The sequence below is a fragment of the Haemorhous mexicanus genome, chromosome 6 (genome assembly GCF_027477595.1).
Source record: "Haemorhous mexicanus isolate bHaeMex1 chromosome 6, bHaeMex1.pri, whole genome shotgun sequence".
In the NCBI taxonomy this organism is placed as follows: Eukaryota; Metazoa; Chordata; class Aves; order Passeriformes; family Fringillidae; genus Haemorhous; species Haemorhous mexicanus.
This window is the reverse complement of record NC_082346.1, coordinates 12,249,297-12,272,288: the sequence shown is the minus strand read 5'-3', so window position 1 is coordinate 12,272,288 and position 22,992 is coordinate 12,249,297. Positions and strand designations below refer to the sequence as shown.

The 22,992-nt window shown below is 49.8% G+C and overlaps 2 protein-coding genes across 5 annotated transcripts in view; one reads left to right on the top strand and one right to left on the bottom strand.

Annotated features, from left to right (window-relative positions):
* DEAF1 (DEAF1 transcription factor) overlaps positions 1–22,992 on the top strand; it is a 53,497-nt gene that overhangs the window by 180 nt on the left and 30,325 nt on the right. The gene's annotated exons all lie outside the window — the stretch shown is intronic.
* LOC132328686 (epidermal growth factor receptor kinase substrate 8-like protein 2) overlaps positions 1–22,992 on the bottom strand; it is a 49,755-nt gene that overhangs the window by 26,169 nt on the left and 594 nt on the right. For 2 of the 4 annotated variants that reach the window (XM_059848712.1, XM_059848714.1), the window contains exons 2-3: positions 4,665–4,729; positions 3,591–3,646 (exon numbers count right to left, since the gene is read on the bottom strand). The exons of 1 other annotated variant lie outside the window; for it this stretch is intronic. In XM_059848712.1, the coding sequence (XP_059704695.1) occupies positions 3,591–3,646; positions 4,665–4,708 (100 nt within the window). In that variant the 5' untranslated portion in view covers positions 4,709–4,729. The remainder of the gene's footprint in view (positions 1–3,590; positions 3,647–4,664; positions 4,730–22,992) is intronic. One more of the 4 variants, XM_059848715.1, reaches the window with a different exon arrangement.

Below are 22,992 nucleotides of genomic sequence, written 5' to 3'. Positions count from 1 at the left end.
GCTCTTTGTGATAGTGCCTCGTGTCCTGTTACAGCGCCGCAGCCTCGCTTGGGTTACAGGTGTGCAGTGTCAAGTGATTGGCATCAGCACTGCGCTTCTCCAGCCTAACTCATTTCTCCAAAACCCCTTTTCCAGTCCTGCGCCCTATCAAGTCTGGTTCTTTCCCAGAAATGAGTGCATCGAGGATGGGTTGACAGGCTGGAACCAGCTGGCAGGGTCTCACAGGCTTGGCATATGGGGCTGGAAAGAGGCTGAGCACCGCAGGGACAGACAGCAACCAAACAGAAATGAGCTGCTCCTCCCCACAGCCCTATCAGAAATCACTGCAATCATCAAGCTGCCCTGAACTTCTCCTGCTATGCTGCCTAATCCATCAGGAGAGCCACCCAGCCCTGTCTGACAGCTCTGGAAGCAGCTGAGGGGAGCACCTGCAGAAGCCCACCGGGAGTTACCTCAGAAAGCAGTGGCAGCAGATTTCCTGCTGTGGGAAGTGCTGTGCAGAAAGAAATACTTCCTGCCAGTCCTTCCCATGGGTTCTGCTGGAGCCTGGTTTCCCCCCCCACAGGCTTTCATCTGGGCTCAGAACAGATGCCCGTAAGCAGAGAAGCAGCCTAATTTATTTATGGTGTGCATTAACATTTATTCAGCTGGTGGCTGTGTGGGGAGAGAGGTGGCAACTTGAGAGGGGCCAGCCATTCCCTGCTGCCAGCTGGGGTAGGACTGCTCCCTGCAGCCACAGACTCCTCCAGAATGTGGAGCTGAACAAATGTGGTGCTGTTTTACTAAGGGAGGAGGAAAGGATGAGTGTCCTGCTCCCACGAGAGCGAGGAAACTCCACTGAGGATGGCAGAGCAGCTGGAAAGCATATCAAACTCTGCTAGGAACAGAGCCAGGGGAGGGTATTGGGGCTTTAAGTCAGTCTCATTGTAGAATTCCGTTTGGTCATCTCTCCTCATCCCTCTGTGCTCACCACAGTGAAGAATACACGGTGGTAGGCAACATATTTGATGATCAAAGCAATTTCAGCAGGCCAAGTGTGACACCAGAGCCTTCCCCACCCATGAAAAGCCGTGTGATGAGGCTGTGATCTGTGAGAACCTTCACACTATGTCCTGGAGCCCTTCCAGAGTGAACCTCCACCTTCACCATCCGGGTGCTTTTCTGTGCACAGCCTGAAGCTGCTGCTGTGTTCCAGCCTCACCACAACAATTTTAAATATCCCTATTCAGGGTCTCCCCTGAGGTGGGTTTAATATTCCCAGTAAGTCTCTGTTGATACTGGGGACACCATGGCCCTCAGGTAGCACTTCTGTACACACAGTTGGCACCTTGTCATGTTGAGCCAGTATTACTGTAGAAAAAGCATCTTTAGAAAGTTAAACCCAAGGCCTTGTTCACTTAGAAATAATATTTAGACACCTGTGTGTATTGGAGCCATCATAACCCAGCGAGCTTTAAACGAGTGGATGCCTGTATGCTGGGAATTTGGGAGTCACTGCACTCGCTTCTTGGAGGTCTGACAGTGTACACAGGCTGAGGGTGCAGCCTGATTGCACAGGAGGAAAATAGATATATGAAAAGTCTTGTCAGCTCCAAATGTCCCTCAGCAGTGTTGTAATCACATAATCAAGGCCAGCTCGGCTTGGTGTGATTTGTTTCATTATGAAACATAATTCTCCCTGGAATTTTAGTTCTTGCTTGCCCTCTACCCCCAAATGTGCCAGCTCACAGCAGAAATTAATGCTGGGGGAGGGAGGATCCGAGTGGGAAAGGGACCAAGATATTTAAATATTGGTTTACACGTGCTGAGTGTCTTTTGCAGCATTAGCAGGTGGGTTTCAAGTGCTGCCAAGCAAAATCCCTCTGGATGTGCTCATGCCAGGGGCTGGGCTGGCCAAGAGGCACTGATTTGTGCAGGGAATGCCTGCAGAGCTCATTCTGCATTTCAGTAGTGGCAGGGAAATAGCAGGCAGCTGCTTTACTCCTCCTGAGAATTTGGCCCAGGGACATACAGTCCTCATTTCAGGTTTGCTGGAATTTGGTCAGAGAGGTCCCAACCCTGGTGAATTTGTTTTTGAGGTGTGTTCATACAAAAAAATGTGGAAGATGAAATTCTGTGTTGAAAAGTGCTTATTTGAGAGCTGTGTTTGTTTCCAAGGCAGTCTGTCAGCCTTTCCCTGCACTGGCTTTTGTGGCACAGGATTGAGGGGTGCTCCCTGTGCCATGGCCCCATTAGATCCCCCTCTGGAACTCTGGTGGCTGGAGCCCTGGGTTTCCTGCACCTATGGATGCCAGCCTGCAAATCTGCTTGGCTTTAATCCCATCATGAGCTCCCAGGTTCATTTTTACACATCTCTGTAGGGCTGCTTACCTTACTGCAGCCCTCCTGCCCCTGACAGGATGTGCAACAGTGTCAGTGCACAGCCAAAGGAATGTGCACTACCTTGGAGGCAGGAGGAGTTTGTCTGCACTAGCATCCCTGTGTGCACCCAAAATTCCCACACCTCATCCTCTTGCTTCTTTCTCATGTGTCCTTCCATCTCCAGAAGTGACTGACAGAGTTCAAACCCCTGCTTGGCACTCATCCACCCTACAGCATCCAGGCCACAAACAGCCAAATTTCTGCTCTGCCATTATGCTCATTTTTTTATTTCTTGGGAGCTAATTGATGTTAATAATGGCTTTGTTTAGCACTAAATACAGCCCCTGCCATCCCACTTCTCCCCAGGTGAGGTTGGCCTCTCTGGACACTGCTCCAGGCCACTCTACATGGATAAACCTCCAGCCTTGGGCAAAGGGAGTCACTTCCCAGGGACAAACAAGCCACGTTGGCAGTTCATAGCCACCAAAGACAATCTCTGATCAAATAGAAGATATTCAAGAAAAAGCATACACGGCCTGTTCCTTCCCAATTAAACATCAGCCAGGTAAATCCACAGCTCTCAGGTGGGAGAGCTGGCAGGCTCGGACACCCCAAAAACTGCCTGTGTTACCCCACACAACCTCCAGCTTCTTACCCAGGAAACAACTGGGGGAGGTGATTTCTCACATGATTTATGCTTGCTCTGCCCACCCCAGAGGCCACATTTTCACCTGAGGTACTTGGATCTGCTGAGATCAGGAATAACTGTTATTGATACCTAAATGTGCTGAACCCAAACAAGCTGCCTCTCAGACTGTGCACAAACACCCATTTTGCCCATTCCCTGTACTTCCAAAGAGCCAAAGGGCATGGAATTTTCATGGTTCACTAAGTAGTTAGAAGAGGATAATCATTAACCTGCTGAGGACAGTCTTTCTTTTGTGAGGCCCTTTATCAGGTGATCTTGCTAACAGACCTGGGGAGGATCTGGGTAAGGGAAGCAATGTTCTGTTCCCACAAAATCCCAACTGGCCCCTAGTGTGGAAGGTGTCAGCACAGATGTGAGGTGTGTTTTTGCTGCCAGGTCAGGCCAGCCTGTTACGTATGGAACTCTGGATTCATGTGGCTTTGACCGAGTTCCAGCCTAAAGCTCCCAAACATTCACATCCAGCTCTCCAGAGGTGCCTTTGCCATGGGAAACTTTGGATACGTTAGCAGGCATGACTCACCATACAAGTCCTTTGCACTCAGCTTGGAGGCTCCCTCAGCTTTGCCCATGCTGCCACTGAAAAAGGAAGAAGGTGCAAATCAACCATCCCAAATATTTTTAACATCAGTTTTCACACAGCAGCTCTGCAGTTGCCCAGAGGGACCAGCCCTTCCCTTCCTTGTGAAGCATTTCCTTGTGGGCTGTGCCAGCGGCTCCTGTGCAACCCTACCCGTTATCCACACCACAGGAACATGTCACTGAACCCAGCGGTGGAAACAGGACACGGAGCAGCCCAGCCAGGCCTGTCCCCACTAGAGTTACCTTCACAATGTCCCCTGGAAGGACAGCACTCCAGAGGGGCTGGGTTAAGGACAGCGGCTCCCAGTGCGCCATAAATGGGAGTTACAAGGAGACCCCCTGCATGTTATCCCTGAGTCCACCTGAGCCTGAGGCAGTGCAGGAGCCAAGTTGATGATCCCTTCTCAATGGACATGTTGGAGATGTACCCCTTGAAGGCAGGTGCTCAGATACCTAACATATCCCATGTAAGGGAGGGTGGAACTGTGTGTAAACAGTTGAGTTTTGGGGCATCAAGTCTCCAAGCACCACATGTAGGGCCGCTCGCCGTGCCTGGGTCATGGGTAGGAATGAGCACCCAGGAGATAACAGTTTTCTCTGGCAGAGGAGGAGCCAAGTAGGATCTGAGGTGCTGTGGTTGGGCTGTCCTGCACAGAGCAGTGAGCCCATGGGTGCCCAGGGGCTGCTTTGTGCTCTGTCACCATGTCCCCCTGAGGGCAGGCAGTGGTTCAGGTGCTCATACCCAGTGCAGGAAGGAGGGAAAGAGCTGGTGGCTCTGGCTCCACTGGGAGATTGCCATGGGCTGCTGGTGGAGAGGCTCCTGGTGTCCCTCTGCTCTCTCCAGCTAATGTGCCATTATCAAATCCCAGTGCACAGGGCAGGGGTTGTGTGAGGCAGTGCCAGCTTGTGAGGTGCCCAGGAGGGGTAAAACAAACACCAGTGACTTTGGGGATGCGTGGGACTGCTTGGAGCATCCCCTGAACGGCAGGAAGGAGTGGTGCAGGGAGATCCTTACTTTGATGAGCCGGGGTTGCTGTTGAGGGATCCCTTGTGACTCATGTTGCTTCACAGGCCAGGCAACTGCAGCAGAAGCACAAGAGACAGGGTCAGTGGTTATAGAACACGCTCTCAGGTGATTTATCTGTGTGCATCCTGCCCTCCCTGCCTCCAAGCTGGGGTCTCCAAGCAGATGAAGCAGTCAGGTGAGTATAAGAGTGTTACCTCCCTGTTCTCAGTCACCTCTCACTGCTCCGACCTAGACTGAAGGTGACACATCCTAGGATGTTTTTTCAAAACCTATTTCCACCTCTCCCTCTTGCTCTTCCATTCCAGGCACACCCCAACTTTGTGGCATTCCAGCACATCTTTTTCCAGCAGCACTGTCCTGCCTAAGGTTAAACAGGGACTGAGGTGGCCTTTGCCTCCATGGTCTGTCCCAGATGCCTGTGCACATGTGCTCATGGCTGTGTGTCCCAAGTAATTTTTCATGCCTAGAGTGCCATTAGCTTTTGTTATGTGGTAATTTTAAGATCTACACCAGCTCTTAAAGTATCTTTACAAGGGGATTGACCACATAAAGAAAAAAAAGATAACTGAATGCTGCTCCACTGACAGCTCAGGGATGAAGGAAAATGTACTGCAGTGAGTGGTTAGTGAAAGGCAGACAGGATCAGCACAGATCATTTTCCTCTTCTTTCCAGTGAGAATTAGAATGTGGGAGAAGATGTGAGAGAGATCCAGGCACTGTTCTGACAGCAGAAGTGCAAGGAAGTGAAACAAATCCTGAAAATAAGATAGAATAAGATCTCAGGGAATTATTTGTTTTGGTATGCAAGCTCTTCACCTCTGCTGCACATGTGAGCTGAAGGGAAGCCAAGGCAATGTCCTAAAATTTTTTTAAGTCTCTTTTGGAAAGTTCAGGGGCACTTCTGTGCCTGGGTCAGACCCTGCTTACTCATAAGAAGGTTGTCAGAATTCAAAGGTTTGGCTTTGAAATACTTGTTGCTGGCCTAAAGGAAAAAAATTCCTCAGTGTCCTCAGTGGGATTTCCTGCAAGGGAACTGCTGAGTGTGCTTGGCATGTGCCAAGGGCTGCCATGACAGCCGTGGGCAGGCAGTGGAGCTTCCTCCAAGGGTTTGTCTTCACTGAATCTAGGCTAAAGTGTGTGTGTAATCCCCAGGGAATACTTTGGAGTCATCCCTGACACCTGGGATTTCCCTTCTAGAGGCTGACTATGTGCTGCAGGGCTTGTTGTATCATCAGCAGAGCTGCCCTAGATTCCTTACGTATCTGTATTTATTCCTCATGTTGGAACACTTGTGGTATTTTGCTCTGTGTGTTTCACCCTGAGGTGAGGGCAGAGAGAGTTTTCTCACTGATCTTATCAAACTGTCAGTGGGATGTCAGAGGGATACATTTATGAGGATGCTGGTGAAGTACTTGTCTGTACACAGACTGCTTGGAGAACCCCAGCATGTTTTGGGCTCTGCCTTAGAACTTTCAGCCTGTTTTCTGTCACGGTAACACACTCAGCATGGACACACTGCCAGAAAGGACCCTCAAGTGCATTTTAGTAGCTAGTATGTTAAATTCCCCTTTTTTTGTCTCTCTTGTGGTTGACACTGAAATCCCTATGCACACCTATAAGAGGTATAAATTCATAACTGCATTAGAATAGAAACTTGGTGGTCTGCCAACCACTCTGAGTGTAATAAAACCCATCCCTGTGCCCAAGCTTGGATACTTGTGAATTTTTCCTCTGTTAATAGCTGTCTGCTGGTTTCCTTTTACATTCCTTAAACTGTTCCTATCTCCTGGATCTCTTTGTGCATTAGCATAAGATACCTGGAAAAGAAAACTTGGGCTCTTAAAAACCCTGCTATATTCGGTTTACTCTGCACCACCCAATCACTTGAGTCCCACATGTGATGATAGCTGGGAGTGTTTCTGCATATTAGTGTCATATTTCTGGCTCCCTTTTTCTTACTGCCCCAGGGCTGTGTCCTAATGTACTGAAATACAGGTTACTCCAGCAGGAATGTGTCACCAGGTTTGGCCCATGGAGCTCAGACCTGTCCCAGCCCCAGCTGTGAAGCACCAGGAGGAACCAGGGATCCAGCTGAGGTCACCCTGATTTTTATTTCTCCTTCCTATGCTGTGTCCAAAAAATAAACCTCTGGGATGTCCTCTTTGAGGAGCCTATCTGGGGCAACCCAGGGTGGCTGCCAGAGGTGCAGACTCCATGGCAGTGGCAGAGGAGTCTGGCTTCCTGGGTGAAGCAGGACGAGCCCTGAATTCTTCATCTCATGGTGGTTAATAAATTCCTGATGGGATCAGCTGGTATCCCCAAATGATAAGCTAGCCTGGAAGGCTGTCCTCTCTTCCAGGGTGCCTGTGTCCCAAAGAGGCCATGAAACTGGAAGCAGTGCACACACCTGCCAAGTCAGCAGGTCCTTATCATGCTGGGCTCCCTTTTCTTTATTTATTCCTGCCATTTTCCTATTTGCTCTTTGCTCAGCTCTCCCCACTGTGTTCAGGCTGTGACCATGCTCAGCCTTGTGTTGGTCACAGTGAAGGCGTGGTGTGGTGCTGGCCAAGTGAAACCAGGATGGAGCCTCATGCCAAAGCTTTTAATTCAGCGTTAATTGCTGGATATTAATTGAACCTGAACTGGAAGACTGCAAGGGGGAAGGGCACATTCCTAAGGGGTTGGAGACTTTCTAATGAATCTGCTAAATCAAGAGACAGCCGGGCTTGTGAAAGATGAAGGAGGGCTAAGAGCACTTCACCTGAAATGTGGACAGAACCAAGACATGAGAGATGAAGCTGTGGTCTGGCCTTCCCTAGGTTCTCTCTCCCCTTGGGAGCATCCTTAAGAGCTTCCACAGTCTGCAGCCTCAGCCAGATGTTGTCTTCTCCCTGCCCTGATTAGAGGGTTCTGATCTCCCCCTTATCTCCCAGCAGGTGTGGCTGCTGCCTCCTCCTTCCCCAGCGGGAGGAGCGTAGGAAGGGAGGCGAGATGCAAGTGTCACCATGCAATGTGTGGCTGTGCAGGTATTACCTTTGAGTCAGCCTAATCAAAGCCAATTTCAAGACCATCACCCACCCTTTTGCTGGTGCAGGGCAGAGTCTCTGCTTGGGTCACCAAGCAAGGCAGCTGAGCCTTGCACATGATCATGGTATGAATGAGATACAGACTCCAGGAGCTAAGCCAGGCTCAAATTCAGTCCACTGCCACTGGAGTAACTACAGGGAAGCTAAACTGCATGGCTAAAGTCTAGCACCTTGATCTGGCCCAGGCCAGGAGGTCCCAGAGGACTTAGGGAGGCCGGCACAAATCAGTGCTGAAGGCCATCAAGGTGGGTGAAGACATGTTGTACTTTAAAGCACAGGAAATCCCACTCCCTGACTTTCCGGCCAGTCTTATCCTTGGAGGTCAAATATCCTCCCAAAGACACACGGAGCCGTGACAGGAGCCTGGCATTGTCTGCGCCACATTTCTGTACTTTTATAGCAAATGGAAGCTAGCCATGCATTGTTTTGGCTTTCTCTGAGTCTCTTTGAAGAGGGAGCTGTGACATTGATCCCTCTTCTCCAAGGGTGGAGAAGCACTTTGTGAAGGGAAAGAGTAATACCTCTTTCTTCTCTCTGGGCTGATCTCTGCTATTGTTTTACTTTATTTTTTTTACGTATAGTTCTCCCTTATCTGCTGTGGTCAGACTTCTTATAGGGCATGGAAAGGGCATGAAAAATTCTGGATTCTGGGTAAAGATTGGACAATGTGCAAATATGAAATACTAGTGGAGTTTTAGGGCTATTATTATTATTATCATCACTGTTAATAAAAGCAGCATCTGGTGTTTGTGGGTTTTTCTCTTCATGGGTCTAAGACTTCTAAGACTGAGACTGGGTTTGTTGGTATCAGAGAATATAAGGATGTGATTGTAGCAGCAAGGATTTATGCTGGTCAGAACAGAACAGTTTTTGCTGGAACAGTAGAAAAACATGGCAAAACCCCCCAAAACCTTAAACTAAGTGACCTAGGAGTAACAGCAAGTTTTTCCAAGCGTATTCTAACCCTTGCCTGTGTTTCCATCAATCATCCTACTGAAATCTGCCTGGGGCAACAGGACTTCCGAATTCCCCATCAGCCATGCTGAAGGGAATCTCTGCACAAAGAGGTGATGGGGCTTGGGCACTGGTGAGATCCCTGGGATGGAAATGTTCCCTGGGATCCTGCCTGGGGTGAGGGGTCCAATGTAGCCCTGCTGTCTGTGTGTGTATCCCATGCCAGGGGGATGGGCTGAGCAGAAATGCTGGACTGGCAGCAGCCTTGGCAGTAACATAAAGCGTCAGGAAGAAAGATGAGCTGGCCACCACACGATGTTATCTCTTAGACTTCCCAGGCCCACAAAGGCTGTCTGTTAGGGCTGCTGGGTGTTTTCCTACAGGAATGTCACGCTGGAGAAAGCTGTTTGATGGGCTGTGCTGTAAAGCTTGGGCTGCTTGGATTCACAGGAGAGCAAAGGGAGCACAGGCACAGTGGTGTATGTGTCCTGCACTGCTCCTGCTCCAGACAGCTCCTCCAGCCCCTTGGAGTATCCCACCAGTTGCCACAATCTATCCTACCCTCCCTGATGGTACCCTGATGGTATAGAAGGAGCTGGCAGGTAGGGAAGGCCACAATCCCACATCAATCAACTAACAAAACAGCTTTTGGGCATTAGTGAGGCACTGGGATATGTGTGCTCAGGGCTCCTCATGAGACACCAGGAGTCCTAAATTCACACAAACTGGTTTAGATCTCTCAAAGTGGTTGTGAGAGGGACCCCAGGAGCAGTGGTTGACTTGAGAACTTCACATGGGTCTCTGGTCTGCTGGTCCAGCCTTGTGGAACCACCCTTCTCCTGCTTTTAGTTGCTTTTCTGAACCTGCCCGTAAGGATGGCTTCTAGGATCACCAGGAGAAACTCAGGATCTCTGCCAGGAACTTGCACTCTTTAAAAAAATAATCTTTGGGTTAGTCAGAAAGCATCAGGAAATGCAAATCCAGAGCAGAGAGGCTAACAGCCAAACAGAGGAACAAGTTGTTGTTTCTCCTTAAAGAAGCAAGCCAGGATCTTGTCCCATCCAAAATTCCCAAACTCGGTTTTCGCAAAATCAGGCCTTGGTTGTTCAGCAGGACCAAGTCAGAACATCATTACTCTGTTTTAATGGTGGTGATTCCTGCTTTGGAATGGGGAACACATCCAGATGACACTGCCTGGAGAGCCTGGTGGCTGCAGGAGTCCCCATTGTTATCTGTGTTGTTTGAGATGCCCTTACAGCACCCCAGGTTTGGGAAAGTGGCAAGTCCTCCTCTGTTTTTTTCCTTCTTCCACCCTTTCAAGTTACCTTTACAGTGATGGAGCCACTCAGGATCATGGGTCTCTCTGGAAAGACATAGGCCTATGGAAGGAGGGTAGTGGAGCTCTGGGGTGTGTGTGGCACGTGCCACATTCCAGCAGAGGCAGTCCCCAGGTACAACCTGCCAGGTGTCTGAAGGATACACTCCCTGCTCTGCACATCAAATTGTTCACATTGTGGAGATTCTCCAGAAGACAAGCACCTGGATAAATATAACCCAGCCCAACAGGTCTGGCCAGAGAAAAACCAAGTGTTCTTCAGCCTCCACAGCAGAAGTGGCAGCTGCTCATTTGGACTGAGGCATCTCAGACCTACAGCCACCCCCGTACCAGCTTTGGTGGACCCTGACCCCCCTTTGAATCCCATCTGGATTTCCTGTTGGTCTCCAAGGGGCTGAAATAGAGCCTTGGGAGCTCAGAAACACAAACTGGCACTAGAGAGCAAAAGTGCCAATATTTACATATTCCTGATGGGAGATTCGTGAACTACCTACAGAGAGAATGTGTCCATGGTGATCCACAAGCAGACCTTAATTTAGGTTCCAGTCCAGAGTCCAGTGGCACTGGAGGCCCTTGGTGCCCACAGGCTGGAGAGAGAAAGGAAAGATCTGAACCAACTAAATATTCCTGCCAGAAAGTAAAACCTTCCTCCCAGAACTACAACCAAAAGCAAGTCTGGACAGTGCCCTGATCTATAAATACCCAGGGAAAATCCACAAATGGCTACAGTTTTACAGATCTTGGGAAAAAAACTGGAAGCTGGCTCCACTACCCCTCAGAAAGACTTGTTTGCAGAGTCCCAGTGCCGAGTCACAGCTCCTGCATTTACACCTTTCCTCTCTGTTGGAGGAATTCTGCAGGAGCTGAGTGGAAGGAAAACAGGGAGCAGGTTTGGGCTTGCTGTGTGTCTTGCCAAGGGTTCCAAGGTGAGCATTATCCATGCTCAGGCTGCAGTTTAGAAAGCTAGAGAGCCAGGCCCAGAAACAGCACATTAAATATTAATGGATGCCTTTGGAAAGATGGAGGAAGATGAATGAGCATTCCTTACATAAAACCTCATTAAATGGTTTAAATTAAAAGACCCCAGTTCAAAACTACCCAACTGGGAGAAAGTGTCATGTGAGTCACTTGTACTGCCCAGGAAGAAAAACCAGCATGACGCGTTCCCTTGGCTTCCTGGGAAGAGAGGTGTTTTGTGAGGAATTTCGTAGCTTTTTCCCCTCTGTCCTGTTTTTGTTTTGTGCCCACACCTTCTGTGAGCTAATCCTGTCCCTAGCACCACCCAGCTCCTGAGAGGTGGGAGCCAAGGAGCTGTGGGAGGCTGGAGCTGGCCGTGGGACTGTCTAGGCAGGATGCAAGGGAAAGGCTGGATGGCTCCAGAGCCACCAGGACCTGTGGGTGTAGCATGCCTGGTATTCAAAAAGTTTGCTGAAGAAAGCGCTGGTTGTTGTCATGCTGAAGGTTTCTCTGCTCTGAATCCTTATTCAACTCACAACCCCCCAAAATTATCCCCTTTTCCCAGCCTGGTGCTGTACTCTGGGCACTGGTTCACCAGCAGCAAGGGGTTTAAAGCTGTGATTTTTAGACACGGGAAAGATTTCATACTTCGGATGAAAGGGAAGCTTTTTCTTTGCTCTGTCTAAAAATCAGGACTCAAGAGATCAGCCAGTAAAAATAGGGAGTGACTCTGCCTGTACATGTCATATTCCAGAGCAGGATGGCTAACGGCTGAGCCCAGCCTGGAGGAGGGCATTAATCGCCTCTGTGTTCAGGCAAAACACCAAAATCCTGAAACTGGCTGCATGCTTGTGTTCCTGGCTGCAGGCACCAGCTCTCAGAACTGTTCCTCATGTGCACCTCCTGCAGAGCTGGAATATTTCTCTGATGGCTTTTCCAAGCTCGAAGGCATCTGCAGAACAGCTGGGAGACTCAGTGAAAGGCTGGCACCGGTGGGGGTTGCAGACTGCCCAGCCCTGGAAATGTCCAAGGCGGGGTTGGATGGGGCTTGGAGCAACCTGGCCTAAGGGAAGGTATCTCTGCCTATGGCAGAGAGTGGAGCTGGGTGGGCTTTAAGGTCCCTTCCAACCCAAACCATCCCAGAATCTGTGAGGATGGGCTAAAGCTCGGATGGAGTTGTGAGGATTCCTGTTGTGTCCCTACTGCTTCCCACAGTAATGTCACAGCTCTGATGGACAGAAACACAGTGGACTGGTGTTTGTCATGGTGGGATTTCCAGGAACAAAGTTCAGGACTGTGACATCCATGCTGGAAGGTGGTGCTCTGTTTATTCCAAGCACCCACAACAAGACTGCTTCCAGAAGCTTCAAATCTGCTTGGTCCAACAGGGACCATGCTGATATCCCTTGGGTGGTCCTGGTTTGTCTGGTGGGAATCAATCATTTCTCATTAGGTGTGCATGTACAGGTAGGGGACAGGTTGACCTGGCTGTTTGAGCTAATCATTCAAGTGTCTTAATTTTCCTTTAGATGATTGCTGTAATGTGTAAGAACACGGTGCCCTCCTCACATCAATCCTGTGAAATCCCTAGAGCCAGCCTCAGCATTCCTGCCTCCTTACCCCTAACAGGACAGCTGTAAAGCCTAACAGATGCATTTGGCAGGCAGATTCATTTTCCACAGTAATTCCCAACCTTTAGCCCCAGGCAGAATACACCTGACCATCCTTGCCTAGCTACTGCCAGCCCAAACTGGGCTGAAAAGCACCAAGCAAAGCTGGGGGGTGTGGCTGGTTCCTCATCCCCTCAGGAGGGGCAAGAGGGAGTCTTGTTTGTCAGTGCACTCCCCATGCTGACTGGTTGGTGAGCAATATAGAGCTGCTGAGATCCAAGGGACCTTTCCACTACCTCCTCCTAAGGAAGGGCATTTTTGGTCACTCCCTGAAATGCTGATTCACTTCCCTGGCAGAAATTCAGGCATGTAGCAGGGCAGTTAGCATGCCAACAGCTTTTTCTCTATTATAGAAAAGCTGTTATTAGGCTGAGAGCCACTCTGGGGCCACGTTTAGCTTCAGTTTGTCTCCAGCAAGTCAGCTCAAACTCTCTGAGGTTCGATGAAGATTGGTAAATCTGCAGAAGTAATTGGTCAATCTGAACTAAAAATCCTTTTCTGCCTATGTAGGAAGGTCACAACATCCCATCTTTCCCCAAAGAAAGGGAGAGGGCTGCAGCCCATCTCCCTCTGCCTATACTAGGGAGGAGCTATTCCACTCTGCTCCTGTTCCAGATCTTTGGCCATAGCAATAGGGGTTTGGGGCTTAGGAAGCATCAGTAATTTTCATTTCCTGCTCTAAAACTCATCCTGGGCTTTTTGTTGGGAGGGTGGGGCAGAAGAATTAAGGGAGGAGATTCATCTCTTAAAAATCCCATTTGATATTTAAGGCTTTTCCAGCCTTTTTAAGCTAATGATGACAACATTCATTGCTATCTCTTCCCATCCTATGTTGTGCTTCCTACTCATATCCTGCCCGGGTATTTTTGGCTATTTGTAACAATTCATTTGAGCTAAACTTGGCACATGGAAAATCAGCCCTGAGTGTCACTGCAGGAAAACAGCCAGTTTAACCAGCTCAGTGGTGGCTCCTGGAGATGTGGTGGGGCTCAGGTCAGCTTTTGGTCTGAAAACATCACCTGAGCTTTTTTAGTAGTACTCTAACGTAGCTTTTTCCTTCTGTAGTTGGTATTTTCATATATATTATCAAGGTAGATAAAATTTTAAATGGAAAAATGGTGATTTATCCCTTCCCATTCACCTCTAAAAGGCAGAAGTGGGAGTTCATGCAAAGGGACTTTTGCTGTCCATTATTGATTTGTTTTATGTACAAAATGCTGAGATTTTTGGATTTTCACAGAGTCCCTATAGGAGCCATTATATTAATTGATGGTACAAAACACGTTCTGCTTCAAAATACTCACACCCAGCTGAAGGATGCCCTGCTCTGTTTCGGGGGTCAGAAGACAAGATGTACAGTCACAGGAAATCACTGGATTGATTTCCAATGTTTGGGCTTTCAGTGAAGCTGTGGATGAGACCACAGAAGGGTTTTTCGGCCTGAACATCCAGCTACCCAGTAACCAAAACAGTCCCAGGAGAGATCATTCCAAAACCAAAATAAACCCCATTCCCTTTGCCCTTTGTTTTGTATAGAATAGAAGGATGTGTGAGGCTGGGTTTATCAAAATAATTCAAATGGCAGTTTCTAATCTCGTGGTACAGAATTGTTTTAACAATCTTGCCACAAAAAAAATTTAATCTCTTGCAAGGGCGAGGAGGAAAAAGCACAATTGGTCCATGCAGAGGCTGAAATGGGAGTCTGAGCTAGGCTAGGAGGAACCAGACTAATTCCAGGGCTGGAAGGGCAAAGAAGAGTTTCCTGCAGTGCCTTAGAGAGGAAAGGCCTCCCTGGCCACTGCTGTGTGCCCACAGGGTCTTTGGCACAGAGATTTCCAGTTCCAAAGGCTAAAGCTGTGCAAGGCACATGAAGGACAGGGGTTTTGCTCTGGGAACCCCAGCACTGTGGAGCAGGTTTGCCCAGAGAGGTTGTGCCATCTCATTCTTGGAGATTTTCAAGAACAGAAGGAGTGAACTGTGCAGCCTGTTCTGATTTCAGAGCTGACCCTGGCTGAGGTTGGACTGGAGATCTCCTGAGGTGCCTTCTGGCCTGGATAACTCTGTAATCCTCAGAGGAGGGGGTGAAAGGAGCAAGAAATCCCTTTTATGCCAGGTGGGCAAGGTGTGTGTGGAAGGATCAGGGCAGCTGGTACGCACTGGGGCCAACACAGGCCATGTGGATGCTCCTGCAGCCAAAGGGGAGCCAGTGGTGCTTCCCATGACCTGGGGTTTAAAACCACTGAACTCTCCTTGCTGGCCTGACTGTCACTGGGGTCTGATCCTTCAATGAGCCATAGGTTTGTGCATCCTCTCTGGAGCAGAGAAAGGTTGGCAGAAGCAGAATTGTGCTTAAACATGCACACTGGAGAACCTGGTATATTCTGGGAAGGTTGTTCTGAAGGGAGGGGCAGGTGGCCCTGAGAGCACAGGAATACCTGTGGTTTGGGAAGGACAAAGGGCTGTTTCTGGTGCTCCCCAGCCAGGTGCTCCTGAATCCTGCCCTGGGGGCCTACAGCTGAGCTCATGGATGCTCATGTATGTCATGAGCTACCCAAGTGCTCCTTTAGCTTGAGTTGTCAGGACAGGATTCCAAGAGAAGGACCTGTGTGTCCATCACCCACATGGCACTGGAGCAGAGCACAGCCTCTGTGAGCAGCATCCTGGCAGCCACAGGCACTTGGCAAGGGCAGATCATGTTGGAAGAGCTCTGGGAAAACACCAGGGACTTCTGAGGATGGTGGCAGCCCAGATCTCCCCCATAACCACCTCCCGCTTCACATCATCCTTCTCACCTCTGACTGTTGGCTCACCAGCTGTTGCCAGGCAGGGAGAAGGGATCAGGGAGCAGAAGTGTCTCCAGCCTCATGCCAGGTGTGGAGCAGATGTTCTGGGACCTGTCTGGTCTAGTTTGCACGTGGCTGTGGCAGGGCTTTGGCTGCTTGGCTTGTTTCAGGGCTCCCTTTCTGGGCTCTGACTAAACCTGTACATTTCCTTCCACTGAGCAGTCACTGAGGCCAGAGCTCCTCTCCTCCCTTCCATCCTCCCCTTGGCTCAGAGGAGCCAGGAACATCTGCCTGAATGTGGAGTGGCCTATCACCTCTCCCATCACCTGCCCTCAGTTCTGCTTGGTGGCAGGCTGGGGGCACACATGGCAGCAGCACTCCTGGATACCTGGAGGAGAAGCCAGGAAGAGGACAGGAGCACAGGAAGCCTCTCTGCATTTCCCAGCCTCCAGCAGTGGGAGTGAAGAGCTCCTGGTACCCTTTTCCATCCCTGAATTTCTCCAACTGCATTTGTCCAAGCTCTGTAAACTTTGGACATCCTGACTAGCCTGTGGCAGGATGCTCCGTGCTTGGCTCTGCACGGTGCTCTCAGCCACCTCCTCTTGTTCCTGCTGCACTCACCAGCTGCTGGTTTCATGGGATGCCCCCCAGCTCTGTCAGCAGGAAGCAGCTGGTCCCTCATTCCCTGTCTCCATGCCACAGGCTGTATCACACATCTCAAGGAAAGCAGCATCTCAGTGTTCCTCTCCCAAGCTGAAGAGCACTGGAAGTTTCAGGGCTGAAGTCACAGATACAGGGGCTGCTCCTGGTTTGTTTTTAAGCTCAGAGCAGACACAGCAGCAGCAAAAGGTGCTTCCTTGTGAACAGATTGTTCGGGCAGCCGATGGCCCAACCACACCTTGGGTGTTACCTGCTCGTTCTGGCAGAGACCAGCAATGAGCACAGCTCTGGTACATTTGCTCTCAATTTATCCTGTTGAACCTGCTCCTGCCTTGCTCTGTGCAGCAGCTTCTCTGACAGAGGCACAGCTTTTCTGGCTTTTTTTAAGCTACTGAAACTTTATCAACCTATTTTCCAAGCAGTAGCAACTCAAAGCAAATCTGACAGTCTTGAAGTTATCCCTGAGAGTCTTTCATGCTACTTGTACACTCCTGCCCTGCACCTTTTGTTGAAAAACAAACAAGGGGGAAAAATCCAACCCAATATTTTCCTTGTGTTTTGACTCTGGTTTGAATGCCAGGTTGGAATGAGCATGTAGCTGGATGCTGGACTAGAGCCTTCCTTCACCAGTTGGGTTCCCTGCTATGGAAGCTTTGCAGGGCAGCTAGAGATTCCTAACTTACTCTCTTTAGGAATCATGGAAAGATAGAATAAATAGACAGAATCATAGAATCAGCCCTTTGACTTCAGTGGGTCAAAGTGTCATTTCCATTGCTCAGATGTACCACTCCCCTCCCACAGTTTGGCAGTTTTTCAGTACTCCTGAACTGAAAAAGAAGTGAATCAGGAATGTGCCTGCCTCAGGTCTCAAACCCATCAGGAGATCAGGCAGAGATGCTGGTGTGCAGGTACCTGGTGGTACAAGACTCCTTCCCCCACCAGCCTGAGGGCGTAGACTCTCCTCTCATGGGGAAGTGGATCATGCCTGTTAAAGCCCACATAACTCCAATCAGAGGATTTGTTTGGGTGCAGTCTGGGGTACCCTCTCCATCCCAGAGATCCTGCCTGTGTTATATATCAGGGGATAGTGTGCAAAACCTTTCTGTGGTCTGTACCCGGACTGAGGAGCCACCCCTACTACCTAACCTTACCTCCACACCTGCACAGTTGTCTGGGTACATGTTATTCCTCTTCCTTTTTCAAGGACTTTTGAAAGTCCCATATCTCAGCCCAGAAGCCATGCTGAGAGCACCAGGTACCAAAAACAGGACAAACTGCCTGGCTGTGTGAAAGTCAGAGTTACAGGTTAACCTGCGGGAATGGCCACAGACAAGGCCATTTGCTCCTGCCCCAGAGAAAGACATTAATATCTTCCCAGAGAAAAGAGGTTTTAATTAGTGCTCCCTTCTGCAAAGAGCCCAGCTCTCCTCCTCTGTCTCCTCAGCTGAACACAGCTATAATTAAGAGGCAGCAGTGTCAGGAATGAGAGTAGGCTCCAGCCTATGATTTATTAAGGGATATCGTGGATGCAAATTATCTTTCTCTCTTCTCCTCTCCCTGGTGTTTTTATGAAGTGAATTTGCTGATAAAAGGATTGGCTCAGGCTCAGGCAAATGGACACCTCTGTGTTTATCTCAGCACCGACAGTGAAGGCACTGCTTTGCCTCCATAGAGTCGCCACTGAAAGCCTCAAACCTGACTTATCATAATGTCATAAATTGAATGGTTTGAGTTGGAAAATAGTTCCATTTCCTTTTATGGGAAATGGACTATGCCCTGTCCCTCCCTTCCACTAAGCCAGGGTTGCTCCAAGCCCTGTCCAGCCCGGCCTTGAGCACTTCCAAGGATGGGGCAGCCACAGCTTCTCTGGGAAACCTGTGCCAGGGCCTAAGCACCCTCACAGGGAAAAAATTCTTCCCAAAATTTAATGTAAAGCCACCCTCCTTCAGCTTAAGGCCATTCCACCTTGTCCTGTCACTCCATGCCCTTGGGAAAAGGGCACAGAGGAGTTTGGAGTACTTGGAAGAGTGTGAATCCACAAGTCACAATTCTGGCTGGCAGCAGTGGTGGAACAAGGATTGACCCAAGAGAGTCCTGATGGTGGCATTGAGGAATGAGTGACAGACTAGGACAAGCTGCTGGCATGTCCACAGCAGTGAGGTGGGTCAGGTTTGGGATTCACTTTGTATTTGCTGGTGAGGGAATCTGGAGCCACACTCAGCTCTAGTTCCAGCAGCCAACATTTGTAAGGCATGAAGAGATTCTCAGCTCCTAGATGATCCCCACTTCTGTCCATCCTGAGCGACAGGGAAGTTAGGAGTAAACAGTCTGGGGGAGCGTGGTGTTGACTCAGCCTGATCCCAATCGCCATCCCACCAGCAGCACTACTTCACTTTCTGAATCAGCTGTGGTGCCTGAACTTTGGTTTATTGCCATTTGGATGGGCTGCACTTTACCTTTGTAGGATATAGATCTGGACAAGTTGAGACTGATAAGACAGAGGAAGGGAAAAAAGAAAAAAGGAAGCAGGAAGGACTAAACTTAAATTCAAAATATTAAAGCTTTTGGGACTCAGTGCCCCAACCAGAAACCAAAAATAAATTACCAAAAATAATAACCAGAAAATTATTTCTGTCCCACTCCAAGGCAGTGCTGAAAGACCTTAGACCACAAATGTGGAGTGTTCCTGTTCCACCAGCCATGGAAAGTTCTGCCTTCACCTGGGGCAAGGCTAGGTTGGAGGCCCATGAGCTGTGAGGGCTCATTTGTGCCACACCTGCCCATCACGACAGCCAAGGCTGTTGCAAAATCCCATCCCGCCACCCTGAGGGTGCTCAGCTCCTCCATTACAGCTGAAATTGCTGCTAGAAGCTGTGTCACTGTCCAGGGAGTGGGAAAGGAGAGACGAATAGATGGGTTAATGCCTCTACAGGTGAAACCTCAAGTGTGGACTGGATGGGGGAATGTGCCCCTGGCACTGGAGATGAGGATTTCTCACATGTGAGATGTTTGCCCATCTCAGCAGGACAAGGAGAACCTTTGTGGGAGATGCTGATGAGAGGAGTTGATTTGAACCCTCCTCTGAAGGCAGGGATAGGTGTAAGGAGACAGAGCATCCCAGGAAGGGTCGAGGTCTGTGCCAGATGGGCTGGAGCAGCCCAGCCTCTGCCACCAGCCTCTTCCCTTATGAGGGTCCCTGCATCCCACTGTGCCTGCAGGAGCAGGCAGCTCCAGACCTCACTTGGTGCTTCCAACCCAATCAGGGCCCCAGCAGCTTGTCTGGGCACTTCAGTCCCTGTCCCAGGGCAGCTGAGCAGGCAGAGCCTGTGACTCCCCACTTCTTCCCGGGGGTTGGAAGCTTTTGTTCTCTTCCTCGGCAGATCTTCAGTGGCAGTGAGCACGTTGCAGAAACGCCCTTGGGAGCACTTGGGGAATGGGAACAAGGGCTGGGCTCTCCTGGGGAGTTGCAGTTCAGGTGAATGAGAAATATCTCCAAACCGGTCCAGCTCAGCTACACACCCTTCCCTCCCTTCTTAATTGCAATTCTTCCTAATTTATCTGGATTGCCAGGAAGTAAAATGCCAGGACTTTTTTGGTTACCCCCTCTGGCATCGTGCATTTCAATTTTGGAGGCGGTACTGTCGCCAGCCCAGGAGAAAGGAAAACTCTCGCTGCCTTGGGAAAAGACAAACCCTACCTATGTGCAGCGGCGGCCATGTCCATGTGGGAGCAGCTCTCCCTGGATCCCCTTCCTCTCTCTCTTAACACCTAAATATTTTAGGGATGGGTGACAGCATATTTTTCCCTGACCCTGACATATGAAACCCACTGCAAGCAGACAGAGGTGCTGTTCACAGCCTCACCACTCCATGAAAATCCTTCTGCTCTGCTGCATTCCTAACTCTGGTCTTGTGGTCAGGTGGAGATCCAAACTGTGCTCTCAGGCCTCTTGGGCCTCCTTGGATCTCATCTCCTGCATCTCTCAAGTGTTGTACAGTGCCTGGCACCATTTCTGATGGTGCAAGGACTGCCCTATAATGCGGTCGGATGAGCAGGGATGGTTTCCTTCCTTTCCACCCTTCCCCTCCCTTGGAGTGGGAAACATGAATGCCTCCTGGGCAGGTAGATGGGTATGTTTCTGGGCACCTGCAGTGCCTTGGCCAAACAGGTGGTTCAGGAGTCCATGCTGGCAGAGCCAAGTGCTGTTGGATCTGCTGGCACTCCATGGGAGTTGCCATGCCAGGCAGAGCTGAGTGCTGGTAAAGCTCTAGTAGAGTACAGGAGGTCAACACTCTCGCTCCAGCAAGTTGTAGCAGTGGACTTTTACTTGGCACTTCTGCTTGGGGGTCACTAGGTTAGGCTCAAGAACTTTGCAAGGGTGACTGTTTTATTGCCAGTGACACCAAACTCACAGGCTAAAGGCCGTGCATTCCTGTCCACCCTGGAGGGAAGGGCAGCTCTGCTGACTGCACTTGTGGAAAGGAGTCATAAGCCCTGATCAGCCCCGTTCAAGGACTAAAACACTGAGTCTTTTTCAAAACCACAAACCTGCCCTGGCCCAGTACTTCAGAGAGACCATGGCAGGGAAGGGAGAAAGCCAAGAGTATGACAGAAAGTGCTCCAAAGCAGCAGTTCCGGATCCAGCCCTCTGGGAATAATATTCCAAGAGTCCCCCACGCACTCAGGACTTATTTCATATGGATGTTTCTCAAGCCCACACAAGCCAACGCATTTGTTCTCCCTGTTTCACTCCTTTCTTTTTTGCCACAAGGACTGAAACCTCCCCAGTCCTACAGTGCATTAGTGTGTCTTCTGAATCTTTCTTTTCCAGAATGATCCCGTGACCCTATGAAAAGCATTTTGTTTTCCAGCACATTCTGAGACATCTCATCCAGGGACAGATGCCAACAAACCTCTGGCAGATTTGGCCCTGCAACCATGCCCCAGCAGGGTCTCCTCTCCAGATCCACAGCCTGGTTGAGTGACCAGAGCAAGCAGGCCAGGGTTCCTCCTGTGCAACCCTTCCCTGTCTCTTCATGCCCTTGGATGAATCCAGACAGGCAGCCATGACAATTTGTCACAGCCTGACAAAATGGTGGCTGCTGTGACATCACCAAAGACAGCATCTGCTCTGCAGTGTCCTTCACAAAAACATCATGGTTGGAAGAGACCTTCGAGATCATCTAGTCCTACCCTTGACCCATCATACCATCCATGGGAGTTGGGCAGATGGAGACCCAGGAGCAATGACCTGCAGGGCTGTTTCAGGCTCAAGGCTGGGCTCTGTCACTCTGACTGATAGGGAGTGGTTTGCAGTCAGCAAAGGTGGGCACTGAAGGCACATTCTCTCTGCTCCTGCAATACCTATCCTGTGGCTCAGAAGACATTTCCTCCTGGTGCTGAGCAGGATCCCGGATGCCCTCCTCTCTCATGGTGTCTGTGCCCACCCTGACATGTGGGGTGATGGCAGAGGGGCAGAAAGCCAAGGACTCAAAGCTTGTCTTGGCAAACTGCTCCATGGCCCCGCGCGAGCAGTGTGCGCATGTCACAGCCGTTCTCCAGCGTCACTCACAGCTGCTCCCTTCCCGGGACTTCACCAACAGCCAGTTCAACAATGCTGGTACTAAACTTTTCCTCAGGTGTCCAAAAACATCCCCTGTTCCTCTAAGCTCTATGATTACATGACAAACCCACCTTGCCCTGCTGAGTACAGCAGAGTAGATCCTGCTCTAGACCACCAGGAGAGCTGAGACACAGTTGGACACGAGCTCCTTCCCAAGGCTTCAGCTGTGAAAACCAGCAGCAGGAACAATGCAGGCCTGACCACAGTGGATCTGAGCTGTAGTGTTGTCCCAAACACCAGCTCAAGCCTTGGTTTTAAACATGGCCAACCAAAGACCTTTGCCTCTCACGGACACCCTCCCACAGTGGATCCGAAGTTCCTCTTCCCAGCCCTGTTTTAAAAGGCTCCTTGGTTCAGCACTGCTGCCTGCCCTTTCTCTCTGTGAAGGACTAATTTTCCTTCTTAATCGACTGAAAACTCACAGAGCGAAACAGAGCCAGGAATGCGCTGTTGACTGTGGCATCTGTGAGCAAACCGTGTGTGGGTCCCTGCTGTATCAGCTGGGGGCTGAGCCTCTGTCACTTCTTTACTCAGAAAAAGTACTTTTTTGGGGCACATGCCAGCCAAGTTCTGGCACTCCTAGATAAGCAACTACCAATGGATCTGATCCCTGCTTTTTGAGCAGCCCAGCAACAGAAGCGTTAACTCCCTGTTGCCCTAATTACAGCAGGGCAGTCACCGGATTTTACTACTGTGCTGTGTCACAGTTATTTCCAGTATTTGAAAATAATGTCAGTCACATCATTTGTCCCTGAGCCTTGTCCTCAGTGGAGTTTGCACTGGCATTTTCCAGGAAAATAAGAGAAAGGGGACGGGAATGGACTCATTAGCGTAGATGAAATCTCATCAGGAGGCAGAGCTGTCACAAGAGGGAACAGGGCAGCTCCGAGCTTCCCTCAGTACTGAAATCGGGTGGCAAATCCTGCCAGGATGAGGGGTAGGGAGAGCTGGCCCACCAAGACCAGCAGCTCTTTGAGGGGCCCGGCGGGGAACGGCCTGAAATTCTACACACTTCCCCAAAAGAGGAAACCCCGAGGTTTGCGAACAAACAGCTGCTCAAAACTACGTCTCCAGACTTCATTAGGAACAGAAAAAACGCTTCGTTCTATGCCAAATTGACATTTCGCTGCCAAGAAAGTGCCACCTACTGGATCTCACCCGGTGGGGAATCACCAGGACGGGAAAAAAATCAGAAAACACAATGCTGTGAAAAGTACTTTTTTTCATATTTTTTAACTAAAACAACA